At 45.4% G+C, this 20,749-nt stretch overlaps 1 protein-coding gene, 1 long non-coding RNA gene and 1 other non-coding gene across 7 annotated transcripts in view; 2 read left to right on the top strand and 1 right to left on the bottom strand.

Annotated features, from left to right (window-relative positions):
- The window catches only part of Palm2akap2 (PALM2 and AKAP2 fusion), a 459,281-nt gene that overhangs the window by 319,485 nt on the left and 119,047 nt on the right, over positions 1–20,749 (top strand). For all 5 annotated transcript variants that reach the window (XM_048420463.3, XM_085677115.2, XM_085677116.2 and 2 more), the window contains one exon: positions 6,727–6,818. In XM_048420463.3, coding sequence (XP_048276420.3) covers positions 6,727–6,818 — 92 coding nt within the window. The remainder of the gene's footprint in view (positions 1–6,726; positions 6,819–20,749) is intronic.
- On the bottom strand, positions 4,567–11,959 carry LOC125391150 (uncharacterized). Its single transcript, XR_007228986.3, has 3 exons — positions 11,773–11,959; positions 11,390–11,582; positions 4,567–7,476 (listed from the first exon to the last, which is right to left on the bottom strand). It is a non-coding gene; the product is annotated as an uncharacterized LOC125391150 (long non-coding RNA).
- Positions 10,790–10,891, top strand: LOC125391438 (U6 spliceosomal RNA). The gene has a single exon (XR_007229127.1). It is a non-coding gene; the product is annotated as a U6 spliceosomal RNA (small nuclear RNA).

Here is a 20,749-nt window from a genome sequence, read left to right as displayed (position 1 = left end):
CAAAACACAGGTTATGCTCCAGAGAGAATAAAGGACACTGTATTCTAAGCCAAATGAGTGAACATGGCCTAAGAACACAGACTCAGGTTGCCCCGAATGACATGACTCACCATGGAAGCAGTGACATGAACCTCTGTGGTCACAGAATAAGAGGCAGACACAATCAGTGCATCTGACAACACACTGGCGGGGGCACCGAGTGGGCAGGTTACAGCAGCGATTGCTCTGCTATAGATTTTAGGCATTATCTATTGGGTACTTAGCCTTAAGGGTCGGGGAAACTAATGGGTTTTTCGTTACTACGTCCCAAAGCTTTACCTCACAGTCGAAGACTATTAAGCCAGGCACAGAGGTAGGCGATAAATGGCTATTAAGCAGATTAAAGGTAGACCTAGATAACTTTGGCTCTTGGATTTACAACATTCCCCCTTTGTACTGTTGGCTCTGCTCGGTCATCAGTCTGAAGAATCGCCAGCCTAAGTGTCAGGAACCTCAGCCCCCAGCAGCAAGGATGGAGACTCCATTGTAGGGCTGAGGTGAGATGCTGTCTTAGAAGATTTGGTCCTGGGCTAGAAAGATGGCTCAGAGGTTAAGAACACTGGCTGCTCTTCCAGAGGTCCTGAGTTCAATTCCCAGCAACCATATGGTAGCTCACAACCATCCATAGTGAGATCTGGTGCCCTCTTCTGATATGCAGGTAGAATACTGTACACATAAATAAATATATAAATAAATCTTTCTTTAGGGCAGTGGTGGCGCATGCCTTTAATCCCAGCATTCAGGAGGTGGAGGCAGGTGAATCTCTGTGAGTTCGAGGCCAGCCTGGTCTACAAGAGCTAGTTCCAGGACAGGCTCCAAAGCTACAGAGAAACTCTGCCTCAAAAAACTAAAAAAAAAAAAAAAAAAAAAAAAAGGGCTGGGGAGATGGCTCAACGGTTAAGAGCACTGCCTGCTCTTCCAAAGGCCCTGAGTTCAATTCCCAGCAACCACATGGTGGCTCACAACCATCTGTAATGAGGTCTGGTGCCCTCTTCTGGCCTTCAGGCATACACACAGACAGAATATCGTATACATAATAAATAAATAAATAAATAAATAAATAAATAAATAAATAAATAAATAGATTTGGTCCTGGAGGGCTGAGTCCCAACAGGGCCGTAGTATCCATGCATTTAATTGTGCATTTCTAACTGGCGATCTACACGCTTGTCATCTCAAGACAGACCACACTGGTTGCTCATCTCGTAGGCATCGCCTTTCTTGCTGGCCAAGAACCCACTTTGCACATTTCTTCCATTTCTAGGTGGCCTCTTTCTTCTAGGCCTCTCCACTGCTGGAGGTTGATCTGGGGAGTTTTGATACATTTCATCTCTTTTCTATGGCTGGTTTAGAAATAGATTCACATTGCCTTTTGACCAATGAGAGTTTGAACATCAGCTGGGGTGGGGCTGGTTTTGAAGGAAAGCCTCTCTCAAAGGTGAAGGGAAGCTGGCCATGGTGATGCAGGCCTGTAATTCCAACACTCAGGATGCTGAGGCAGGAGGACCACACATTCAAGACCTACTTGGGCTTCCTAGAGGAACAACAACAAAATTAATTGAAAAGTAAAGAGGGAAATTCCTCCCCTTTCTGAATTCTGGGCATTTCCATGACACAAGGTGCCTCTCTGACCATCTCAGGAACAGAGAGGAAAGTCAAGGGAATTACAGAACTTGACTTAAGTCACAGGGCCAGTGAGTTGACCACCTCTAACGCCTGGGTTGCTTGGTTGGTTGTTTATTTGTTTGTTTGGGTTTTTTGTTGTTTTGTTTTGAGGCCAGGTCTTACTATGTATCCCTGGTCGACCTAGAATTCACTGTGTAGACCATGTTGATGTCAAACTCACAGAGATCTACTTGCCTCCTCTCCCTGAGAGTTAGGGTTAAGGACATGTGTCACCACCATGCCTGGCTCTGTCTTCTGTTTTTACAATCTCCACTTCCTAATCTCTTACCCGCACCCTCAACCATCCTGCATGTATCCCCACTGAGGGTAACCGTGGAGATATTACTTTGTTGTTCCCATGGTTGATCTCCGCTCCTGTATGTCTAAGCTATCTCCCACCCCCTCTTCTCATGTCTGTATTAACAATGATCCAGATGAAGTCACCCCATATTTGTCCGCAGAATGCCCTAAGTTGCTGCACCCCAAGACCTCCTTCACTGCTGCCAGGTTATCATCATTGGTCCGTGTTGCAGCCTGTCTCCATGTGTTCAAACACACAAAGCTGTGTTGTCTATGGGGTGCTGTACTCCAGTCCTGTGACGACCTCATCCCAGCCCAGATCCCTCTCCCAGCAGATCACCCTGGGAGTCCCTGGCTTCTCCCAAGCTTGGCTGTCATGTATGTCAGCAGAGCCCAGCCAGTGCCTGCAGATGGGAAGGTCGGTGACTGGGAACTAGAACTTGGGCTAAGAGACTTATTCATCTGACTCCAAGCTAGGACAGAAGATGCAACAAGAACAATAAGAAACCAGTCACAGCCATTGGCTTATTTGTGCCTGACACACCTTTCTAACACTGTCCTTGATGCAGTAATTATGAGTATAGCTAGCCACAGGATGACAGCTCTCTGCGTCCCCAATGACAAGGAAATGAAAACTTGCTGTTGTTTGGAGGGAGACCATGTTTTCTTCCCCCCTGGAGTTTTGATCTGCTCTTTCAAACATGGAATAAAAAAATGCAAAGGTATTTCTAGATATTTTAGAAATAGTATCAAATATCGTTTCTCTTTTCAGAGAAGTTATGAATAAGACTTGGAGCAATGACACGTGAAGAGTGTTTGGCTAGCATAGGGCCCTGACCTGGGTTCATTCTCCAGCACTGGGGGGACCTGAACCATAAAGGCAGTGGAAGAGAAAAGTAATTCTTCATGGATGCTGGATGTGGTGGCAGTCCCAGCATTTGGGTGATTAATCATAGGATTAGGAATTCAAGATCACCCTATCTGTGTGTGAGTTAAAGGCCTATATGAGTTACATGAGATCCTATCTCAAAAACCAAGCACAGGACTGAAGAGATGGTTCAGTAGTTGAGAGTATTTGATACTCTTGCAGAAGACAAGAGTTCAAGGCTGAAAGGTGGTGGCACAGGCCTTTAATCCCAGCACTTGGGAGGCAGAGGCAGGCGGATGTCTGTGAGTTCAAGACCAGCCTGGTATCCAAGAGCTAGTTCTGGGACAAACTCTAAAGCTACAGAAAAATCAAAAAAAAAAAAAAAGAGTTCAAATCTTAGTACCCCTGTCAGGTAGCTCACAACCATCTAAAACTCCATGGGATCCAATGCCCTCTTCTGGCCTCTTTGGACACCCCACCTCTGCCATACACACACTCATAAATAAATAAAATAATTTAAATACAAAATAGAAAGAGGTAGTTTATGGAGATGGGCCTGTTGGCACATGCTAATACTTGGAGGCTGAGGCAGGAGCTTTGCTTCAACCTCAGCCGAGATCAGTTTAATCTACATAGTGAATTTTAGACCAACATGAGTTATAATGAGGCCCTATCTCAAAAAGCTAAAGCGAGGGTCACTTTATATAAAAATACATGTTTGCGTGTGCATGCATGTATAATAGAATTCACAACTTAGGTCAAATTATTCAGATATATTCTTCATATAAAAGGAGATTGTGCCCTTGTAACTAATAATAGCGGCATGTGCATCCGGAGTGTCTTCTCACGTTCCTCATCTGAGCTAGCTGAGCTTTTGTGCAATGGTAATAAATCATGGCTCTTGGTGGGATAGAGTGTCTTCTCTGGAACTTGCCATGCAAGCAGATGTTGAAAGTCTCTGACAGTGTGCTGGAGCCAAAGGGCTCGCAGACAAACATCCCAAGCTCTCCTCCTGCCCGGTGGTGTTATGATATGTTTATACCCTGGCAGGATGACCATCACCATTCTGAAGAAGGAAGTGGCATGCTCCGATGGATGAGCATCACCCCACAAAGGCTGTCAGATGTCTTGCATCTTTGAGTCTTCATCGTGACGGGGTTCCCTTCTCTCTACTGTACAAATCAAGTTGGCCTGTAGCCCTATCCTGTGTAGAATGTGACTGAGTACCTTCCGACATTGCTACCACGTGGTCTTCCTAGGAGTCCACATACTTGGGAGCTCCTATGTATACACAGGTCCTCTTCTCTCTATCCTGACTCCTAAGACCTCATTCATTTTTCACCAGACAACGCCACATGAGAGAGCAGTGAAGAACAGGTCACCACTGCAGTTTTGAACACGGGAGACAAACGCATCGTGACACCTCACGAGAACTTAACATTGGTCTGTGGACATCAGTTTTCTCAAAAGTATCCCTTGGTACTCAAAAGTATCCCCCTTAGTACCCCCACTTTTTGTTCCAGCTTCCTTCAAGCTCATTCCCTCTTCTAGCCATACTTCTTCTTTTCCCCTGTGATATGGGAGCCACACTTTCTTTACGTGTGTGTGTGTGTGTGTGTGTATGTGTGTGTGTGTGCATGTGCGCGTGTGCACATACCTGCACCTTATATGTGAACCAATGAGTTTAATTGGTGTTATTCACAGCAGCATGGAGAAAAGATTATTTAATGCATCGTAGGCATTTACCAGTGGCTACACCTCTGAAGAAAATGCCTCTCCCTCCCCCTGTAACCACCAGCTGCCTGTGGATCCTCAGGATGGAGTGGAGCCTCATAAGATTCTACCTTTTCCATGGGATATTGACCCGCCCAGTCGTTACAGGTCTTATCATTACAGCTGCTGTGAGTGCCGTGATCATCTCATGCGTGGGAGTCAGTATTCTCCAACATCCCGGGGCCCTTCCTCCAATGCGCCCATTCTTTCCTCCTCCTCTTCCGTGATGTTCCCTGAGACTTGGAAGGAGTGATACAGATGTTGATTTAGGCGAGAGCATTCAGCAATTGCTTACTCGTGGTATTTTGACAAGGTTACTGTGACCCACTTCAAAAAAGAAACTTTTCTAGCCAAAGGAGATTTATGGCCATAGATACAAGTATGAAGAAGGCAACTTGACTGGCGTAGCACTTATCAAAAAACAGCGATCACTCAGTGGTTAAGAGTATTTGTTGGGGGCTGGAGAGATGGCTCAGAGGTTAAGAGCATTGCCTGCTCTTCCAAAGATCCTGAGTTCAATTCCCAGCAACCACATGGTGGCTCACAACCATCTGTAATGAGGTCTGGTGCCCTCTTCTGACCTGCAGGCATACACACAGACAGAATAGTGTATACATAATAAATAAATAAATATTTTTAAAAAAAAGAGTATTTGTTGCAGTCAGGCGGTGGTGGCACACACCTTCCATCCCAGCACTTGGGGGGCAGAAGCAGGAGGATCTCTATGAGTCTGAGGCCAGCCTGGTCTATAGAGCTAGTGGCTAACAAACATCTGTAATTTTATTTCCAGTGGAGTCATTGCCCTCTTCTGACCTCTGTGGACATCAGTATGTCTATCCTCTTATTATCACTACTGACGTTTCAAAAGCTAAAATGTCACAACCATTTTCTCTTACTCTTTTAATGGGGAGGGGCATGAGACACTCTGTGTCCCTGACTGGCCGGGAACTCACTTTGTAGAGCTTGCTATGTTTACCTTTGAAGTAGACTTTGAGGTCGGGACAATCCTCCCACTACTGCCTTTGTAGGGCTAGGATTATGGCCATGCCTTGCCATCTCCACCCCTTGCCATAGCCACCTTGCCCTGAAATTGTCTCTTGCCAAATATCTACATTTTCAGATGGTCTGACAATGTGGGAAAAGGAACAAGGCTGGTCATGGGGTCACAGCACCGACAGGAGGATAGCGGAGAGGTGGGGGCCAGCTGTGCTACAATCAGAATTCCAGGCTCGTCTAGATGACATAGCAAGACTCTGTCTCACAACCGTGAAACTAAAATAAATAGCAAATAAACATGACAGTGAAGGACTAGTTATTTCTGGTACATATGTGGAACTGAAAAGGGGAACTAATCTAGAGTCATTTTGTTGTTGTTTTGTGTGTGTATATGTTTTTAATGTTTGGAGACAGGAACTTAGTAAGTAATCTAGACTGATTTGGGCCTTGCTATTATTCCAGGCTGTCAGGAGACTCATAAGCCCTCTGCTTCAGCATCCTAAGTGCTGGGATTGCAGGTATGGCCAACCATGCCCAGCACTGGAATCACTTCTGTTGGGTACTGAACTAGATGTGTGTGTTTCTGTGCTTGGAGGTTCACTCTGTGTCCCAAGTGAGGCCTCATTATGAGGCTAGTATGACTATGAAAATCATCCTAATCTCTTCCAGATTCAGGGATTGCAATACAGTCGAAGCCAGGCTAGTGGTACAGGTTTGTAATACCAATCCTGAGGCAGGGGGGTGGAAACAAGAGGCTCAAGCAGCCTCTCCTACAGAGCAAGCTCCAGGAGAACCTGAGCTACCCAAGACCATGTCTCAAACAGTAGCAAAAAGATACAGGGCTTGTACAGGACTCCGAAGTTGGAAATTCAGTGAAAACAAAGGATGTGCCAGCTGACTGTATCTTGGCAACAAAGCTTTGCCAGCAACCAGCGACCACCAGACAGATTTGGAGCCACAAGTTCATTACCACTCGATTTCCTTACAAGTCATGTGGGTTTCCAATCTGTAGAATGGCAGCTGGTGCAGCTTCCCATCGGTTGGGACAAATCCACTTGGCTCAAATGTGCTTTCTTTTTTTCCAGCATCTGGGTGGTCCGGTGTGCTGCTACAGGGGGATGAGGCAACTGCAGATCCTGTAGGAACCGTAGGAACGAAAGCAGACATGGCCATTGAGGTAAGATTTTTCTTAGGTGACTTCTCCAAAGTCATCTGTGTGTCAGCGTGAGGCAGTCACAGGCTTCCTCTGCCCTGCTGGCCTTCTCTCAACTGAGGCAAACAGACACAGGGCTTCCTGAAATCCTGGAGCAGATCAGGAAAGCTTTTTAAAATCTTATTACATTTTTATGTATTGCGTGTGGATGTGAGTGTTCAAGAGTGGGCTTGGAATACATCAGAACGCAAGTGTGGATGGAGGTCAGAAGGCAGCTTGTGGAAGTTTGTTCTCTCCTTCCGCCAATTGTGTTCTGAGGCTTGTTTTAAAACGTCGGGTTTGACTGCAAGCACTTTTACCTGCTGAGCCAGCTCACCGGCCCTAGGAAAGTTTTTGAAAGTCAGAATCTGAGTCTTGATTTTCAATGGGGCTGCTGTAGGGTATTCATAAATATCTAAGAATGGGCTGAGCTCAAATGGTAGCCTGCATGGGGTCTGAGCAGCAGACATGAATGTTCTGAGCTTTGAGAAGTCCAGCCCCGCTGCGCATTGTGGAGAAAGGTCATGGAGGCCCGGGGCTGCTTTGGTGCAGACTCAAGGTTTCCAGTGATGTCAGCTGGAAGGCAGCACATGGCCCACTCAGGCGGGAATGGTGATGGCCGGAGGTTTATAGGGTGAGTCATCTGGAAGTTAATGAGATAAGCGTCGTTCAAATGAAATGCATGAAATGTATAATCATCGCGTGGATTAAGGACTCTAATGAACATTATGGGCGGCTCCACCGCACTGGGTTGGAAACAAAGGAAGCAGCCTCCTCTCTTCTGCTGTGTTTTCATTAACAAAGCCTGGAAGCAGGGACTTCCTCCCGTCTTTCCTTGGATGACTTGAATTTTTAGTATGTGCCATTTCTGAATGTTTTTCTTCCGGAAACATAAAACCAAAAAAGTCTTCCTTTTGTTTTGTGGTGTTTTGAGACAGGGAAAAGTGGTAGGAGGGGCAGGGGAGGAATTGGAAGAAAGGAATGAGGGAGGGGAGATTAGATCAATATACATTATGTACATTGGATGAAAAGCTTATTTCTAGTTTGTTATGGATTTATTTCTTTGTCGTACTGGGGGTTGAAATCAAGGTCTTGCTTTTGCCAGGCAAGTACTCTATCAACTCAGTCCCAGTTCCAACCCTTATATTTCTTTTTTTTTTCTTTTTCTAACCAACTCTTATATTTCAAACAGTCACTAAACCCATCAGTGTGAGAAAGGAGCATCATATGAACCTGTCTGATAGTTTAAATACATCCGTGTAGGCAGGAGCATCATATGAACCTGCCTGATAGTTTAAATATATCCGTGTAGGCAGGAGCATCATATGAACCTGTCTCATGGTTTAAATACATCCGTGTAGACAAGAGCATTGCATGAACCTGTCTGATAGTTTAAAATTGCTCAGTGTAGTGGTTTGAATTGTGTATCATAAAACACTGCATCTTACTGGGCAGTGATGGCGCACGCCGTTAATGCCAGTGCTCGGGAGGCAGAGGCATGTGATCTCTGAGTTCGAGGCCAGCCTGGTCTAGAGAGCAAGTTCCAGGACAGACAGAAATACACAGAGAAACCCTGTCTCAAAAAATAAATTAATTAATACACAAAGCAAAACAAAACACTGCATGGCTAGGGGACTATTTGAGAAGAAAAGGGAGACAAGAGAGTACATTCTTATGCACACCCACACACAGATCCAAACACATATATATGATTACAAATATTATTTTAAAAATCATCCGGGTGTGGAGGTGCACACCTTTAATCCCAGCACTCTGGAGACAGAGACAGGAAGATCTCTGTGAGTTCCAGGCCAACCAGGGCTACGTGGAGAGAGAGAGAAAAAAACTCATACCTGGTGATCCTGTAGCCCCAGCACTGGGATGCTGAGTTCAAAAGTTGAAGGGTTCAAGGCCAGGCTGGCTGTGCAAGAACTTGTTCCAGAACACAAAAATGAACAAAAGCATCCCAACTGTAGGAGAGGAACTAGAAACGGACCCATGAGGGGGCAAAAAAGAATTTTAAAAAAAGCCTTAGGGGAGGGGTGGGTACTAAACACATGTGACATGGAAGGGGAGGGAGGAACAGTGGGATGGAAGGGTCTACACACTGGGATGAAGGCTGGGGAGATGAGAGGAGGTGGGGAGATGAACCAAAACTAAACATAAAGACTCCTTAAAGAAACCTGGTGCTTGGTTAGATAATTAAAATAAAATAAAGACCATCACCCCCCACCACCACCTTAAGAAACATTTTTCCTAACTTCAGGAGCCTGTGAATATGATCTTAACTTGGAGAAAGCATCTTTGTAGATATAATTAAGAATCTTGAGATGAGATCACTCCGCTTTTACCAGATGGTGCTAATGCCAATGACATGTGTCTTTCTAAGAGATGAAAAAGAGAAACAGACCTGCATGGAGGCCATATGAAGAGACAGAGGCCAAAAGAGTTCTGCAGCCTCAAGCTGAAACCAACCGGAGAGCTTAGGGGTAGCCCAGCAGCGGCACATCTGTAAGGGCTTCAGTCCGTCCAATTTCTAGCATGCCAGAACCCCAAACCAGTGAAGCTCCAAAAGCTAGAAAGGGTTTCCTCAGAGCCCAGTGAGGAGTGGAGCAACAGCCATGGTGATTTCAGACGGTGGGATTGATTCCAGAAATGCAAGAAAATGAATGTCCGTGGTTTTAAAGTACTCTGTCTGTGGCGATTTGAACACGAAGGTTCTACCTTGCTGCCAGGCATGGTGGTGGAACCAGGCAGATCTCTGGGAGCTCTAGGCTGGCCTAATACACATAGTGAGTTCCAGGCCAGCCAGAGGTACACGGTGAGACCCGGTCTCTGCCAAGAGCAGTAGTCATGCTTGTTGACTCCCCACGCCACCAAGGCAGAAAACCAGGACTGCGCACACCTGTCACATCAGCTCCCTTTCCCATGCTCACCCTTTAGGAGCTGATTTCACCTGTCCTTGTTTTGGGAGAGATGTTGACTTTCTCTGAGCTGTGTCATCCCCATCATCACAAGAAAAAAAGGGCAGCCAGGCTTCAGAGAGCTTTGAGTTGTCTTTGTTTGACTGATACTTACTTAGACACTGAATGAATGAATGAATGAATGAATGAATGAATGAGTGAATGGAATGGGTTGTTGTTTGCTAAAGCTTGCCTGGCTGTGGGAATCCCCTTTGCAGCAGAAACAGGAACTTTCCAGGCCGCTGCTTTTAAAATTCAGATTTCAGAAGATCTGAATTTAAAAATGAGTGTGTTTTTTTCTTTTTTTTTTTTTCTGGTCAAGTATTGGGGATTAAATCCAAGGGCTTTACACAGTATTTTATCACTGATATATAATCACAGTTCCTTAAAAAAAAATAAATAGAGAGTGAGAGAGAAAGACAGGATTGAACTGGCCGCTTCGTTGTGCCAACCTTGGGCCTTTGGGCCCAACTGATCAAGACAGAGTTTAGGGACTTGCCTGTCCCATCATTCCTTGGTTATTTCTTTTATTTCTTTTTTGTTTTTGTAGTCCTGAGCATGGAGCCCAAGACTTTGAACATGTTAGAACATTCTAGACAATTTATCTACCACTGAGCTACATCCTTTTGAAGCAAGGTCACAAGTCACACTGTTGCTGTCCAGACTGTGCTTGGACTCACTCTGTAGCTCACTCAGGCCTTGAACTTGCCATCCTCCTGTCTCCACCTCCTAAGCAACTATCACAGGCCTACAATGCCAGGCATAGTCGAAAAGCTCCCTCTGCACAGTGATTGAGGCTCAGGCATCTTCACTCTGACCCCAGGTAGCTTCCACTACTCCCTGCGTCCATCCCTGCCCTCTCTATCTAGTTTTTAGCCAGAGTCCCCTTTGGATCCCATGAGTCCCTCTGTCTGAAGCCCCCAGCCTCCTCACTCCCTGGAACAGACCAAACTCAGGGGCAGGCGGTTGTTTTTTTTAAAGCCCTGTAACTCTGTTTTCTTTGGCATTGCATGTACTAAAATTGGAATGAGGTGAAGATTAGCATGTCCCCTGCTGAAGGATGACACACAAATTGGTGAAGTGTTCCTACTTAAAAACAAAAAACAAACCAATTTGGCTTTTTCTCATAGTTTCCTGGCTAGCTCCTCCTGTCCACCCCCAGTCCACCCCCCTCCTAGCCTGGTTCATTCTTCAAGTCTAGCGCTCAGATGTCCCCTCCTCCAGTGGCATTTTCTGTCCAGTATTCTGGCTGGATATTTGTCATAACTAGAGGCAATAAAATTTAATTTAGAAAAGAAAAAGGAGAGGGAGTGGAGACCTTGTCTAGCACGTGAGGGTCCTAGGTTCAGCCCCTTTGTGGCGGTGCAGGAGGCAGGAGGATTGCTCACAGTTTAAGAACAGCTTGGCTACACGGCAGTTTGAGGCAAGTCTAGGCTACTTAACAGGTCTCTATCTCAAAAACATAAGAAAATGAAAAATTCAAAAAGAAAGAAAGAAAGAAAGAAAAGAAAGGAAAGGGAAGAAAAGAAAAGAAAAGAAAAGAAAAGAAAAGAAAAGAAAAGAAAAGAAAAGAAAAAGAAAAGATACCCTCACCAGGTGTGGTGGTGTCTGCTTTCAGTTCCCGTGCTCACACTCAGGAGGGAGAAGCAGGTGGGTCGAGTTCCAGGCCAGGCTGCTTCCTCACAGTGAGTTCCAGGCCAGCCAGAGATCCAAAGCATGATTCTCTTGTAGCATACAATTTTTTGTTTTTGTTTTTCACATTTTAGAGGCTCTGAAATTTCAGTTCCTTAAAAAACAAAGCAAAGCAAAGCAAAGCAAAACAAAGAAACCAAACAGAAAAACTAAGTTTTCTCCCTCCCTTTGTCCCTTCTCCCTCCTTCCTTCCTCTTTCCTCCCTCCTTCCTTTCCCTTCCTTCTTTCCTTCCTTTCTTCCTTTTCTCTTTCCTTAAAATAAACCAGGCAGTGTTGGCACACACCTTTAATCCCAGCACGTGGGAAGCAGAGACAGGTGGATCTCTGTGAGTCTGAGATTAACCTGGTCTGCAGAGTGAATAGCAGGACAGTCAGGGATACATGGAGAACCCTGTCTTGAAACACACACACACACACACACACACACACACACACACACACACAAACGATAAGAGGTCTTATGTAGCCCGGGCTGACCTCAAACTTTCTATGTAGCTAAGGGCAACTTTGCATTCTAATTTTCCTATTTCAGCCTCTACTTCTGCCACCACACCCAGTTCGTTTCCTTTAGCTTTAAAAAAAAAAATACAACTTTTTGAGGCATATACTTTTTATACCATAAAAATCATCCATGTGTTTGGTTCGATACTTTTTAGCAAATGCATCACTACAAGCCTAAGGCAAGTACTCTACCACTTAACTGCATGCCCAGCCCCACCAGCTTTAAAATACCTTCGTCAGCACAGTGAGACCCTGCATGCCCTCTCCCTTGTCATCACCACTCCAATCCCGACTCCAGCCTCTGGAGTCTTACTGGTTGAGCTTTTGTGTCTGTCTTAGCATGATTCGGAGGGAGGTCTATACAGGAGAAAGCGCCAGGCAGCACCCTTCTCATTCCTATTACTGCTGAATAGCATTTGGCTTAATGAGTGTACCAGTAAGTACGTCCTTGTTTGGGGGTTTGTTTTGGGGTCCTGGGGCAGGAACCCAGGGCCTGGCACAAGTGTTCTGCCTTGAGCTACATCCCAACTCTGTTTAGTTTTGGTTTTGTACTTTCACAGATTGCTGGACTTAGGAGTGTTCCTGCTTGCTGTCGGTAATGTTGTTATAAACCCAAATTCCTAGAGAGGTACTTGAAGAGAGGAGATGGTACTTAATCGTTGCGAGAAACATGCCGCAGAGCTATGGCTGCAGAGTTGCTCTTTTAGGATTTCAGCCTGGTTGAACGAGCAGCACTTGGTCCAGTTATCCAGGCTGATGGTGGAAACTTGGATTAAAAAAAACAATCAGAAAGAGTGCAGGAAAGCAAGAAGAGGTCTCAAAAGTTTGCCTCTGCCAGCAATAACTGTACTAAAAAGGTCTTCCGTTTACCTGGAAACATCGAAACGTAGAGGCATTAAATGGGCTCTCCCTTTCTGAACGCATGGGGATAATAGATCACACGGTTTTCAACAAGTTAACTCTGGAAGGCATGTGGGCAGAGTAACCAGGCTCCCAAGAACTTCCATGTGGAGCTAGGCAGGCTATCTGTGTATGGTGCTCTGTGGTGATATGTACTTTGAAGACGGCAGGAAGAGGTTAGGTACTCCTAGAAACAATTCAAAATCTTAGGAGACGTGAGTAGCATTTAGACCTCTTGTTTGGAAGACGAGGAACAAGCTAGAAGGTCTTGGAATGTTTTTAGTGAAATGTGGCAATTTCATGAGGTTACTACCCTCATCTGGTCCATAATGTAATGTTGTCTTCCTAGTAATTCTGGGGTGTGTGTGTGTAGGGCATTTGGCATTGCTCCTCAGATACTATCCACCTTTGGTTTTGAGACAAGATTGTTCCCCGGCCCTGGAGCTCATCAAGTAGGTTGGATGCCCTGTGATTCCCAGGGACCCTCCCCACCTCCCCAGCATTAGGAGTACAAACACACACCACCATGCCTGGCTTGTTAACTTGGCTTCTGTGGGTCAAACGCCATTCTTCAAGCTTGCAAACACTTTACCGACTCCGTTATTTCCCTGCTGCCTAGTTACTTATAATGAAAAGTAAATACCTTCACTGAACTGTTCAACACCGGGATGTAATTTGGTTATTGTCTATACAATATTCTGCCTACATGCATGCCTACAGGCCAGAAGAGGGCACCAGATCTCATTACAGATGGCTGTGAGCCACCATGTGGTTGCTGGGACTTGAACTCAGGACCTTTAGATGATCAGGTGGTGCTCTTAACCACTGAGCCATCTCTCCAGCCCTTGGGATGTAATTTGTCATTACAAGCCCACTTGGGTCAGGTGAGAGGGATCAGCACTTGAGCCTGTCCTTTTAAAACCCTGCCCAAGGAAGAAGTTCCTTGTGACTGGAGAGAACAAGACAGTGCAGGTTTGGGAAGACCCACTCCAAAGCTGCTTCTGGCACCTCCTTCCTGTTGTTAGTAACTTATATCACACCTTCAAAGCCACGCCTATTCTCTTAGGAATCTGATCATAAAATACTCCATTTTCTATCCGTAATGACATATCCCTAGTCCTGGATAACAATACATGGCTTCTTCAATGTCAATATGGTAGGTCTACTACGCCCTCCAGTTCTGTGCATCGTAAGACTAAAAACTAGCCTGGTGTGGTGGTGCACACTTTTAATCCCAGCACTTGGAAAGTAGAGGCAAGCAGATTTCTGTGACTCCAAGACCAGCCTGGTCTACAGAGCTAGTTCCAGGACAGCTAAGGCTGTTCCACAGAGAAACCCTGTCTTGATACTCAGCTGTGAAAAATAATGATATCTTGAAATTTGCAAGCAAATGAATGGATCTAGAAAAAAACATACTGAGTGAGGTAACTTAGACACAGAAAGACAAACATAATATGGACCCACCCATAAATGGCTTTTAGACATAAAGCAAAGAAAAACAAGTCTACAATCCAAAACCCCAGAGAACCTAGACAGCAAGAGGACCCTAAGAGAAACATACATAGATCTAAATAGGAAGGAGAAAAAGACAAGATCTCCTGAGTAAATTGGGAGAGTGGGGATCACGGGAGACGGTAGAATGGGAGAGGGGAGGAAGGGAGGGGAGCAGAGAAAAATTTATAGTGCAATAAAAACAATTTAAAAAAGAAAAACAAGGGCTGGCGAGATGACTCAGTTAAGAGGTTAAGAGCACTGACTGCACCTCCAGAGGACCCGGGTTCAATTCCCAGAATCCACATGGCAGCTCACAGCTGTCTGTAACTCCAGTCCCAGAGAATCTGACATCGTTATACCAATGTGCATGAAATAAAGTTAAATAAAGGTTTTTTTTAAAAAAAGAAAGAAAGAAAGAAAGAAAGAAAGAAGGAAAAAGAAAAACAAAACCAAAAAAGACTAAAAGCTAAGCGTCTTTGCAGAGGAACGCAAGCATGCCGGCTTCCCTTAGGAAGAGCTTTGCTTTCTCATTACCTGGCAGTATCTCTCCCTTGCTTAAGCCGTAAACAAGACCGGCACCCTTAGGAGGCTGTGGGTAGGATGACTGAGAAGGGCACATTTCCAAGTCCAGGAAGGCTCTGGGTGGACCGCCACATGTGAAGAGGATGCTTCTGTTCGTGTGGAACGTGTCGCCGTGAGCGACGCTGTCCCCTGAGACTGGGCAGATGGTCTCTGTTACAAAAGCAGGGAAAGCGGTGGGACTCTTCTGCAGTGAATGGAGGTCACAGGTTATGGCTTTCTTTGGCTTTGGGTATAAAAAGCCACTCTGAGAGCCTTTTGTTGCCCATTGTGGAGAGTCATTGCCCTTTGTTCTCAAGGATGACAACGTCTAGGGGCATTGTTTTGTGTTGGGGACCCAGGGTGAGAAGGCACATCTGGGACCAGATGTCCATCTATGCTGTGCACTCACAAAGAGGTTGCTCTAAATTTGTCCCCTGGCTAAAGGATATTTTCACCATGCCTTCCTTTTTTTAGGTTTCTGAGTGAGTCTATTTAAGGCTGTGGATTGGCCATGGGGGTTGGTTGTGGTGGGAGGAGGCAGCCGGGGCTCACATGCACATATAAATCGTACTTCCTCTCTGAGAGGAACGGTCTTGAGTTTTCTCAAAATACATATTTTCATTGGGGTGTAGTTGAGCACGCCTTTCATCCTGACTCTTGGAAGACAGCGGTAGAAGGGTCTCTGTGTGTTCAAAGGCAGCCTGGTCTACATAGCAAGTTCCAGGCCATTCAGGGCTGCATGGCAAGATCCTGCCTCAAAAAAGCAAAAACCCAAGTCAGAACATATTTTTATCTGGGTGTGATAGCTTCCACCTATAATCTCAGCACTTAGGAGGCTGAGGCAGGAGAATTGCTGTAAATTCAAGTATCTCATGATGTATGTAAAAAACTATCTTTCATTTTTTTTTTACATAATACACACATCTGTGGCTGTATGTGATAGCATATGCCTATAATCCCAGAATGTGGAATGTGAGGCCAGGCTAGGCCACACAAGAAAAACCCATCTCAAAAAATCAGCCCACACTCCACCTCTGAAAGGCTCAAGGAACGTAACAGAAGAGGGAGGGACAGAAAGAATCTAAGAGCCAGGGTGTGGGAAGAACACATGAAATCCTGTTGAAAACTGCAGCTGTGGTAACCCACATAAGACCTGCACAAAATCAAACCAGTTGAAAGTTCCGTGCCCGGGCTAGAGTGTCAGTTCCTTCAGCATGTAAGAGCACTGGAGAACACTGGCTACTCCCTGGCAGTGGTGGCACACGCTTCTAACCCCAGCACTCGGGAGGCAGAGGCAGGCGGAGCCCAGCCGGATCTACACAGCGGCTTTATAAACTGAGCTTTTGACCACTGATGGCGGCTGGTGAGGAAGCATCCCTTTTCCCTGAGGGATGCGGTCTCTGGTAGGCTGCCCAGACTCCAGGGTACAGCCTCACATCCATGTGAAACAGGTAGCCCTAATTTGAGGCAGGAAATTATTTAAAAGAAAAAAAAAATTATGAAGTTGGTATTGGGGGTTGGGGGGGGGGGAGCCAAAGGAGAAAAGTGGGGGATAGATATGTTCAAGATACATTTATGAAAATTTCAAAGGATAAATTGAAATATTATATTTAGAATCACACACAAAAACCAAAGCAAAACAAACAACAACAACAACAACAACAAATAGCCAGGAATGTAAATGCCTGTGATCCTAACACTTGGAAAGTGGAGGCAGGAGGATACAGAATTCAAGGCTGAGGTGCTGGTTAAAAATTCAAGGCTTGCTGGTTAAAAGCACGGGCTGCTCTTCCAGAAGACCTGGGTTTGGTTCCCAATGCCCATCTGGCAGCTCACAGCTACCTGTAATTCCAGTCCCAGGGGATTCAATGCCTGTGTGAGAACCAAGTGCTGTGGCTCACATACATGCAAACCCTCGTTCATGCAAAGTGAAAATAGATAAATCTTTACTTTTAAAATTTGAACTGGAGATAATAATTCTTAAGCAATGCTTTCTTAGTTGTAAGTATGTCCCGAATACCGCACAGAGCATGCCTCGTCCTTCCCCTAAGAAACCGCTTGCTGTTGGTTTAAAGTTCAGCTTCACTGTGTAGCCTGTGTTTTAATTTGCTCAATCTAGAAGCCGCAGGCAGGAGGATGCCGAAAACATGACCACCGCACTTTGATGTTTAGTTGTTTGTGGGTTTGCGTTTCTCTGTGTATCTTTGGCTGTCCTGAAATCACTCTGTAGACCAGGCTGGCCTCAAACTCACAGATATCTGCCTGCCTCTGTCTCCCAAGTACTGGGATTAAAAAGCATGTGCCACCATGTCTAGCTGATAGAAAAAGAAAATTTTTTTTTTAAATTTCAAGACTGGATAACTGTGTCAATAAAAGCTATAGTTTAGCTCAAACATCTGTTTCTTGATATTTTATGGGTTTGGGGAGACAAGGTCTTGCTTATGTAGCCCAGGCTAGCCTCAGACTTGTGGCAATGCTCCTGTCTTGGTCTCTCAAGGGCTGAGATCACAGCCGTGAGCCACCATGCCTGGCTTCAGTTTGATGATCTTAAGCGGCCTTGTTTTTGATTCTAGAAACAGGCAGTGGTTCTGTAAGATATAGGAAGTGCCTCATCGGCGGAACAGATGGTTTTATAGTCTGAAAGGAGATAAAAAGGACAAAAACAAATGGTAAAAGCAGATTGGTTGTCTTAGGCTGCTTCCTTTGTAGAGGAGGGGCCAGGAAGATGGAACAATGGAAGTGATGGTTAACTGCAGATCAACTTCAGGTTCCTTTGTAGGGATCCAAGGATGAACGGGCATAAGCACTGAAGCAGAAGCCCTTTGTAACGCTCTGCTTGGAGATCTTGGCTGCCTCTCATTGGGCTGATTTCTTAAGGGCTTGGATGACAGCTCACTCTCTCTGAGTTTGATGACAAGTAACTTCCATGTGGGTGATTCCACTTTGATTTTATTCTGGGGTCCTAGTTAGGGCTTCCTGGGCTGTGACAAAACACCGTGACCAAAAGCAAGTTGGCGAGGAAAGGGTTTATTTGGCGCATGCTTCCGTGTCATAGTCCCTAACTGTAGGGAATCAGGACAGGAACTCAAATGGGAGGAGCCTGAAGGTAGGAGCTTATATAGATGCCATGGAGGGGTGCTGCTTACTGGCTTGCTTCCCCTGGCTTGTTCAGCCTGCTTTCTCTCTCTCTCTCTCTCTCTTTATTTTTATTTTATGTGCATTGGTGTTTTGGCCTGTATATATGTCTATGAGGATGCCCGATCCCCTGGAACTGGAGTTACACTTGTGAGCTGCCATGTAAGTGCTGGGATTGAACCCACGTTGTCTGGAAAATCAGCCAGTGATCTCAATTGCTGAGTCATCTCTCCAGCCCCTCAGTCAGCTTTCTTCATAGAACCCAGGACCACCAGCCCAGGGATGCACCACCCAAAATGAGCTGGGCCTTCCCCCATCAATCGCTAATTAAGAAAATACCTTACAGCTGGATCTTATGGAGGCATTTTCTCAATCGAGGTTCCCTCATTTCAAATAACCCTAGCTTGTGTCGAGTTGACGTAAAGCTAGTCAGCACATTTGGTCTGTTGAGGTTCAGTGAGAATGCCGACTCCCAAGCTATGGACTCCAGTCATTATTATTTAAGACGAGGTGTAGTTTCGGTGTGCACACTATACTGGCAACAATCAAGTGTGATGGCCTGGACCTGCGGTGCCTGCCCTGAAGTTTGAAGTCAATCTAAGCCGCGTACTGAGGCACTGATGACCTATTTGTAAACGTCTCTCTAGACACATTTTTTCCCTTATGAATTGTAGTGAGGGGCTGCGGGCAGGCCTGCTTTTCATCCTGCCCAGCTCCCGCATGGCTAGCTTAGCCCCAGAAATAATAACACATAAGTTGTATTCATTTAAATACTGCTTGGCCCATTATCTCTAGAGAGTTAGTTACTGACTAACTCTCATACCTTGATATTAACCCATTTCTAATAATCTGTATAGCACCACGAGGTGTGGCTTACCGGGAAAGATTCAGCATGTCTGACCTGGTGGCTGACTCCATGGCGTCTGCCTCACAGCCCTCTTCCCAGCATTCTGTTCTGTTTACTCCGCCTACCTAATTTTCTGTCCTATCAAAGGGCCAAGGCAGTCTCTTTATTGACCAATGAAAATAACACAATAGACAGATAACCCTCCTCCATCAATGAATTAAGGTTCTCAATTGGATCCAGTTTCTCGACAAAGTAAAATCATAGGAAACTCTGCCCAGAACCCATTAGCTTCCCCTCTATCCCCTTGAGACATGGTCTCATGTAAGCCCTTGAACTCAAGGGCTGGCCTTGAACTTGTCATGTAGCTGAATATGACCTGAAACTCCTGATCTTCTTGCTTCTGCCTCTCAAGCACTAAAATTACAAGTGTGTGCCACCATGCCAGTCCTCTGTGTGTGTGTGCCACCATGCCATCCATGTATGTGTGTGTTAGTGTGTGTGTGTGCACCAGTGTGTGTGTGCGCCAGTGTGTGTGTGTTTGGTTTATTGTTTGTCTGAGGAGGTGACAAGGATTGAACCTAGGGTCTTGTGCTGACCAGACAAGCGCTTTCTCACCAAGAACACTTTCAGCCTATTTAAAATTTTGAGACAGGGTCACTCTACTTCCCAGTCTGGCCTTGAATTCACTTTGAGAGCCTGAGTCAGGCTTAAGTTTTTTATCCTCTTGCTCAGCCACCGAAGTAGCTGGAATTGCAGATCGAGCCATCATTCCCGTTTATTAAAATGCTAATGAATATTCTCTTTTATTCCACTATTTTTATATTGAGTGTGTACATGTAGGGAGGTGCCTGTGGGTGTGGAGGTCAGAGGACAGCTTTGCGTGGTCAGTTCTCTCCTACTGTGTGGGTTCTGGGGATCAAATCCGCTTTGTGGCGAGTGCCTTTGCTCATCAAGCCATCACGCCAGCCCCAGTGGAATATTCCTGTGTTGTCACAAACTTGGTTGCTTGCTAAGATACCCTCTTTCTCAGAAGTCAGCCGTGATGAAGCATACTGGGCAACCCCAGTACTTGGGAGGCAGAAGCAAAGAGAACCTTCTGCGAGTTCAAAGCCAGCCTCGGTTATAGATATAACAAGATTAAATAAATAAATAAATAAATAAATAAATAAATAAATAAATAAATGGAGCTGGGCATATGCTTTTAATCCCAGCGCTCGGGAGGCAGAGGCAGGCAGATTTCTGTGAGTTCGAGACCAGCCTGGTCTACAGAGTGAGTTCCAGGACAGCCAGGGAATACACAGAGAAACAGTATCTTGAAAGAAAAGATAGAAAGAAAGAGAGAGAGAGAGAGAGAGAGAGAGAGAGAGAGAGGGAAAGAGAGAAAGAGAGAGAAAGAAAACTTCTCAGTGAGTCAGTGAGTGATTGCCTCCTAAAATAGATGGCACTGGCTGAATATTTCTAGTAAAGGTTTTGAAACATTCCCAGATATTTCCTCAATACATCCCTGTGTTTCCTCTAAGTACATTTTGAGCGTTTCTGCAGTGGGAGTGTCTGACGGCACTCTTGGCCTTATCTGAAATTTCTGTGTCAGCCCAGGGGAGACACAGACTTTATCTTAACAATGATTGGTTCCAGCTAGTTTGAAAACAAGGTTCATGTGTAAGAGGTAGAGCCTGTGGCTTCCCAGCAGAAAGAACCAAGTCAAGCCAAACTCAGAACCCACAGAGGGCAACCACGGAAACCACGGTCTGAAGTGCTGTGGAAAGGTGGCCAAGCTGGATCCCACGTAGGCAGGGAACTGGGCTGTCTATGAAGGCCCAGTG

This window comes from Myodes glareolus, chromosome 16 (assembly GCF_982192425.1).
Source record: "Myodes glareolus chromosome 16, mMyoGla1.1, whole genome shotgun sequence".
NCBI lineage: Eukaryota > Metazoa > Chordata > Mammalia > Rodentia > Cricetidae > Myodes > Myodes glareolus.
This window is presented reverse-complemented; position numbering and strand designations above follow the sequence as displayed.